The sequence below is a fragment of the Vicia villosa genome, linkage group LG6 (genome assembly GCF_029867415.1).
Source record: "Vicia villosa cultivar HV-30 ecotype Madison, WI linkage group LG6, Vvil1.0, whole genome shotgun sequence".
Lineage (NCBI taxonomy): Eukaryota > Viridiplantae > Streptophyta > Magnoliopsida > Fabales > Fabaceae > Vicia > Vicia villosa.
This window is the reverse complement of record NC_081185.1, coordinates 69,374,677-69,382,693: the sequence shown is the minus strand read 5'-3', so window position 1 is coordinate 69,382,693 and position 8,017 is coordinate 69,374,677. Positions and strand designations below refer to the sequence as shown.

Here is an 8,017-nt window from a genome sequence, read left to right as displayed (position 1 = left end):
TGCGCATACCCGAGATAAACTCAAAGTTCCATGTGTCGACCTATGCATGTAATGGGTCGATGCATTCACTCCTTACTTGGAATCTTTCTAGAATCAGCTTGCATTGGGTCGACCTATTGTATCCATGAGTCGACCTATTAGTGTCTTGTGGGCAAAGATACTTGCCTTTGTTGCATTAGCTCGGTTTCTCAGATTCCATTTGGGTTGTAGTTGATTCACAATGTTTTGACGTCATGAAAACTACACCTTGCCCTCACAGCTATCTCTAAAATCACGTTTAATTCGATATAATATTGATGAACGAATGAATAAAATAACAACACTACTATTTCTCTACAATTTTATTTCTCTCCCTAACTAATCCTCTCATCAACTTTTTTTTGACGAAAGCAAATTCAACTCATATTATTAAATAAACAATGTTCAATACAAGGAGGACTCAAATAAAGAACCATGCGTCGAGACCAGGAATTGGCCGCTCGAGCTAAGCTATGAGTAACACAATTAGCTTGACTCTTAACAAACTTGACCTCAAAATTGTGTCGAGAAATTAGAAGATTCTTAATACTATCAATAATTATATTATATTCAGACTCATCGATTGAAGTTTCTCACAGTATCATTTTTGAATTAGTATAGTCAAATCAATAGTTTTCGATAGAAACATACATCTTTTGTCTAGGGATATAAAGGTCATTGAGTTGATGTACTTGGTGGTTGACTATTTCCTAGAGTTCTTCATATCTCTAATTTCTACTTTTACTTTCTCTGTCTCACAATAGGTTCTCTTTCTTATTTTTATTTGTCTCAAATTATTTGTCCACTTAAAATATCAATGTGATATTTATTATTTCTTTCCACTAACTTACCCTTATTTATTGTATTTTAATTTATTTAAGTACTCCACTATCTATTATTAATAAAGTTATTTTATCATTGAAATCAGCATAATTCGTCATCTACTATCTTACCATTACTATTAGATTGACCAAACAACCAATTATACCCTTCTCATCCAAAAAAATTACACTGCATAAAGGATATAACCGTAAATTTCTAAATCAATGCCTACTACTCCTATTTTACACAAGCAGTACCAATAAAGCCCTTGAGAACTACATTAAATTGTTGTACTAAAACAAGTGTTTTGTCTTACTGCAAGGATAAAAGAGTAACAACCTAAATACAAAATGTAGCATTTTCCAACTACATGCCATTTGCTATGTTCCTATTGGTCCAAATAGAAAATCAAACTTTCCCCTCCTTCCATAAGTCATTTTCACTGCAATCAGACATTCACAATACTCTGCAAATTCTCTCTCCAACTTAACCTTGGTTATTATCCATTGAAGATTGTCCAACCTCTGCTTCCATTCAGGTATCTTCTTCAACATATTACTTTAGTTGGTTCTTGGAATCCTTCTCTATCTCCATTGTATTGTGCTATTCAACCGCAAATCATCTGTTTTGCTACTGGGTTCTTGGTTCCATTCTTAGTATGCTATTATTCTGTTTTACTACTTGGTTTCTTGCGTTTGTTTGCTTGTCTCTCGCAAATCATTTGTTTGCACTTCTCTCGCAGGGTCGGCGAACAAGAATGTCTCGCGCTCCGCTACTCATTAAGGATCTGGTCCAGGGAAATCAAGTTTGGAAGATGCTAATTGTCGCGGGCGAAAAATCGTAATCTTTTTTTGTGGATGAGACACCTGATGCCTTCTTTGGGCTCGAGTGCTCAAAAAATGATTTTTCTTTTGTTCCGACCTAACTTTTTATTGTTTCCAAAGTAGGAAAAGGAAAAAAGCTGCAATAACCTTAAAAAGTGGGGGGAGAGATCTTTGGGTAAGAGGGTTGGTTATACGAAGGGAAGGTATTAGCACCCAACGTATCTATAGTACTCTATAGGTTTCTTTTCTATGTTTTTCATTCCATGTTTTTGAGAGGTTCTTGTGAAATAGGTGGGACCTAAGGTGTTTGTTTGATTATGCTCGCAAAGATCATCGCGATCCTCTGCATACATATCCCTTAGAGGGAATCAGAGCATCTGTAGCTCGGGTCTAAGGGTGCTAAGGTTTGAGTGGTTTGAGTGAGAAGTTTTTGCTCGCCAAGGATACGACCTTGTGCCTACGTATTCTCAAAGGGATGTTGAGAAAGTCAGAGCAATCGTAGTTCCCACTTATGCTAGTGGAAGCAAAGGATAAGAGACAAATGTCATCTCAATGTTCGATGTATCTAATCTATATCATCACATACATCTGTTTGTTTTTTTTTTGTTTGAAAATCTTTTCATTATAAGCCCTGGGCCATGCCACTTATGGTGCTTAGAATGATAAAGATGTTTTTTTAGCCAGCCTTGTGGCAAAAACTTTCAATGAAGTCAGCCTTGTGACAAAAAGTTTTGATTAATCAGCCAGCCTTGTGGCAAAAGTTTCAATGATGTCAGCCTTGTGACAAAAACTTTGATTAATCAGCCAGTATGGTGGCAAAAAGGTTTGATTGATTAGCCAGCCTTGTGGCAAAAAAAGTTAAGGTGATTGATTGATTGATTGATTGTTTGTGATGATATAGAAAAGATACTCCTATCATAGAGATGATAAATGTCTAATCTCCTAGGGTATTTTGATTTGGATATTGGGGATGCTTATAAGAAGCCCGTGGGTCCTTGTACGAAGCCCAAGAGGAGGCTATCCGAGGGTCCTTGCATTGTAAGCCCAAGAGGAGGCTATGAGAGGGACTACCGAGGGTCCTTGCATTGTAAGCCCAAGAGGAGGCTATGGGAGGGACAAGTCGTTTGTACGAAGCCCAAGAGGAGGCGTGGTATAGTTGGTTTGAGCTCTTAGAGCGATTTCACCGGGAAACCATACTCTATGTCCTAACCTAAACTAGGGAGATTCTTTGCACGAAGCCCAATAGGATGCTATGGGGAACCTAGTGTTGTACTAAGTTGAACAAGCATATATATAACACAATCACAAATATGAACAAGTACGAGCAAATATGAACAAGTACATGAACAAATATGAACGAGTATGAACAAGCACATATATATGACAAGGTGTGTGTATACAATGGAGTTTATGAAGGAAATATACCTGTAAGCATGATCCGTTTGTAAACACTGGGGCTCGGGACTTATACTCGGGGAGAGACCCACTTGAGTTTATTCAAAGCTATGTAAACAGGTATTTACAAGGGGCTTGGGACTTATACCTACGTGGAGGCCCATGTTTTATTTACAAAACATGGTTGATTGTTTTATTAACAGACGCAAGGTTTCGTCGTTTGAAAAACTGTTTGAAAGTTTTGTTTTGAAAGAAGTTTTATGTTTAAAGAAAAACTGTACAAAGAAAAAGAAAGGGACTTATACTCTCTAATATTCGAGAGGCCCATGTTTTATTTTCATAAAACATGGTGGATGGTTTTGAAAAAAATATGAGATTTGTTGTTTAAAAAGCTGTTTGGAAGTTTTGGAAAAAGTTTCTTGTTTAAAGAAAAACTGTACAAAGAAAAAGGAAAGGGACTTATACTCTCTAATATTCGAGAGGCCCACATCGTTTTGAAAATCAATTGATCAATTAAAAAGATTTAATCAATAGTTTCTTTTGAAAAGAAAAATCAAAAAGAAATGGTTTATCGTTTTGAAAAGAATCATGATCGCTTGTTTTAAAACGGTTTGAATTTTGACAAAAGTCATCTTTATTAAGTTAAAAAAAAATTTTTAAAGCTTAATTAAGACATAAAAAATTAGGGTTTGATCACAAAAATATTTACAAGTGATTAAGTTTGAAAATCAATGAAAAACAATATTTTTAAGTATTAAAAAAACACTTAAAACATGTCATTTTAAACTTAATTAAAAATGTATTAAATAAATATATTTTTGTGATTTTTCTTGATATTCATAAAATATATATATTAAATAAGAGGTGTGCAAAAAATGAAGCAAAAATGAATTGATTTGAATGGTTAATTAATTGAGTGAAGTTGTTAAGAAAATGAAGAAAAATAGTTGTAAAAAATTTGGTTTTGTCTCCACAAGAACTTGAACTCACGCCCTCTCTCTCACCAACCAAAACTCTTGCCAACTGAGCTGCGTGCGCAGCTTGTAATACACACGTATCCAACTGATTATATTTTAAACTCAACATTTGAAATTTCTGAATCAAAAATGGCGCCAAGAACACACCTTCAACTGAATTTTGAAAATCTCCAAAACTGTGTTGTTTTGATCAAGTAAAGGGTCTATCTCACTCGGTTTTTCACGAGGAACATGATGGTAACCTCACAATTCATTTATTTTTGCTCTAAGGTGATCAATTTTGTGATGAACACGAAGAACCCTAAAACTGAAATTCAATGTGAAATCGTGTATGTGCAAGTTATGATGCAATTGATTGAGGGTTAATGATCCTCATAGGTGCAGAAACAAGATGGTATCTTCATATTTCATTTATGATGCATGGAGAATAAAGTTTGAAGTTCATGAGGCTTACCTTTAAAAACGGCCAAACTGGGAATCGAATTCTGAGTTAGAGGTGTTGCAGCTGCTTTGTAATGATCTGGATAGCTTCAATGATGATTATGGAACATGTCTGGATGCTTGGAACCACCTGGATTCATCTGAGCATGACCATGGTACCCGATCTGCAGAAGCTTCAAGAGTGAATCGAATTTGATGATGGAGAGGTTACAGGTCATATGTGAGTGTTTGGATCATTCATATGAAGTATATGGAAGGTGTTAGAAGTGATAGTTTGGACAGAAATGATCTGGAATGGAAATTGGCATGATAAGGTTCATTATATGCAAACATGGAGGTTGAAGAGTGATTCTGAGTTTTAGGTGTTTTTGGGGTGTGTGAATGATTCAAACACATCCCAAATGATGTTTATGAGATGTTAGAATCATCAATTTGGCCATAACTTCAAGGGTTTGGAGGTTGAGTTTTCTACCTCTTAGAAACTTAAGAAACTTGTAATTCAAGAAAGAAAGAGAAAACCTATCTTTTGTGAGGTTTTGGTGTGAATTTGAATGAAGTTTGGACCTCTATTTATAGGCCAAGAGTTCTGAACTCAGACCTTTGCAAGTTGATCAAGAAGTGATGATTTGGCTTAAGAGATAAAAAGGAATCTTTTACATTTAATGCAAAATGGTTAAAGTAACTTAACCATGGTCATTCTTCCAAGCTTCTTATCCTCTTCCATTCTGATCTCAAACCAGAAAAATATCTTCCAATTATTGCATTGGTGTGTCATCACTTGAATTATAGGCCATATAGTATTGAACTTAGTGAAAATGGCTTGTAATTTCATGCATAATGACCTCTAATGACAAAATTCAAAACCATGGCTACACTCCATATTTTTTCATGCTCTTGGACATTTTGGAAAGCTCATGTTATGTACTTCAAAACCCTAGTTGAAAGTTTCTTCAAGACCTTTAAGGAAATGGGTGAAAAAGATCCATGAACTTTGAAGAAAATGAGATTTTAAGTGAAATTTTCAAAAGATACCAACTTTGAAGCTCCATATCTCTTAAATGATTGATCTTTTGGAAAAAAATTATATGTGACAAAGTTGTTCATTGGATCAAAATCTACAACTTTCATGTTGGAAGTTTTTTTCAGTTTGTAGGTGAAATTTTGAGAAATTCCCTTCCAAAGTTTGGAAAAAACCATTGAAAAACACTTAGAATTTTTCTAAGTATGGAAAGTCAAACTTTTGACTTTTTGATTCTTGATTGATTTTCTTGATTTTCCTTGATCAAATGACTTCATATATCATATATTGGTGATTTGAAACTTCAAAAGTCATGGTTGACCAAAATTCCAAAAAGTCAATGGTGATCTTGTACAGTTGACTTTTTCAAACGGATCGCGTTTCTGGAGATTTCAAATGAACCAGGCTATCCTTACCAAATGAATGGTATGAATGGATAATATTGAGGTATTGGAGGATATTGAGCCATGGTTTGAGTTGTGGCACCATGTCCTGATTAAAAAGTCAGTTGTTCAGTGAATTAGGTCAAAAACCCTAATTGTCGACCTGATGAAATTGATGACTGTGGATCTTGAATTGGGATGTAATTTCCATTGGATGTTGTCATATGGATTATTTGAAGATGATTGAAATCTTTGATTGACTTCCTGGGGATTTTTAGGGTTTCCCAAATATGATCCCTGATTTCAGTCCCTGATAGTTCAAAACCCTAATCTGATGATTTGAAATTTCACTGTTGATCAATCCTTGTGTAGGAGATGTCTTGAGCAAATAGATTAGGCTAAAATGATGTACTTGGGGTCTTGAGGTCATGTCCCAAGTCATTAGGTCAAATCCTGAGCAAAAGTCAGGAGTATACTATCTTCAGTCAAAACCCTGATCTGGTTGGTTCAGAGCCTTTGAGCTTGTTGAAATGAATCTCTGAGGACCAAATGTTGATTGTTGATGAAGATGATTCATTTGAGATGAAGGGAGAACAAAACCCTAATTGATTGTTACTTGTACTGATGAGTGATTTCTTGATTAATCATGCTGAGTCACAAGTAGCAAACACAAGCTATGCAATTTGTTAGAGATGCAAATGATGCATATGCTATGATATGAGGTGGTATCTTAGGTCAAAAATTGGGGTATGACAGATGCCCCTATTTAAGTTTCTTCAACCTGAGATATGAATATTGAAAATCTTCGTTTTGATAGGGTGGAAGAGACTTAAATATCAGAAGACGCGAATTTTGGACCTAAGATACCAAAATTGCGAATGATGCAAGGATATCTTCACCGAGGGATATCAAAAATTGACTCCACTGGGAACAAGAGATCGAGAAGGATGTCTCAATCCGTTTTAGGAAGAGAATCCATTTTTTTCTTTTCGGGAAAGCAAGTGTATGCTTCACCGGGGAATGATAGCTTTGTAAAAAAAGCTTATCTATCGACATTACCGACTATCAGCACAGGGATAGACTTGTTAATAATGCGAAGGTGAAAGGTATGAAACTGCATTACCGACTATCAGCATGGTGATAGACTTGACATGGTAAAAAGAGTTTCAAAGGTTCGGTTAATATTACCGACTATCAGCATGGTGATAGACATGTTTAATAATATAACCAGAACAAAAAGATTACCGACTACCAGCCTCGTGATAGTGGTTTTGAAGACATGATCAATTATCAGCCGAGTGATAAAATGATTCTGGAGACTTTGCTAGGGAAATTACTGGTTATTCAGCCTTGTGAACAGTAATAAGGCCCTGATTGTCAAATGGTCTTCATGATTGATTTCCTAGAGAGGAAAAATCTTTTGAAAGAGACATAAACTGCTCAGATGATGAGGCTATTGCTTATTGTCTGTTTTTTCACGACTCTATTTTGAGGAATCGGAATTTGAATCTCTGGTAAAGACAAGGTTCTATCCATGAATGAATTGGAAAGAAACAGTCAAACAAGACTTTGTACCCATGAGGAATGAACTCAACTGGGGATTTTCTCCTTTGTTTTAAGAGGAGAAACTAAAGCAACCTTCTTCCACGAGGAATGATCTCAGTGGGGAACTGGAGAAAGAAGAAGTTATTTCTGCTTATGGGTGACAACCTACTAGAGAGATGACACGCCCATATCTGTTTCTTTTTTTTTTTTTTTTGAGGATAGATATATGCTAAACAAGTGATTTTAAAGCATACATTGAAAAATGCAAGAATGCATAAATGATGCAAATATGTATGAATGATGAATGTCATGAATGTTGCATGCATGTTGACGATACTGACAGACAAAGAAGTATGTACTGGAGAAGGACCAATGTCGCAATACAACCAGATACTTGGCAAATGTTCTTCAACACGGTGTAGATAACACGGGTGATGAATGGTGCTGCATGCTTTCGACTTCTTTGGGGAAGATGAGCATCTTTTCTTACTGAGATGGAAGAACTTCTTCACTGGAGATGGAAAATCTTCGTCACTGGGGATAAAAGACCTTCTTCACTAGGGATAGAAGAGCTTCTTCACTGGGGATAGAAGA

The 8,017-nt window shown here is 35.6% G+C and overlaps 1 protein-coding gene across 1 annotated transcript in view; it reads left to right on the top strand.

Moving 5' to 3' along the window:
* The first annotated feature begins 1,271 nt into the window (after window positions 1-1,271).
* LOC131611625 (uncharacterized) overlaps window positions 1,272-8,017 on the top strand; it is a 42,084-nt gene continuing 35,338 nt past the window's right edge. Inside the window, exons 1-2 of the mRNA XM_058883560.1 lie at window positions 1,272-1,378; window positions 1,583-1,662. Coding sequence (XP_058739543.1) covers window positions 1,598-1,662 — 65 coding nt within the window. The 5' untranslated portion in view covers window positions 1,272-1,378; window positions 1,583-1,597. The remainder of the gene's footprint in view (window positions 1,379-1,582; window positions 1,663-8,017) is intronic.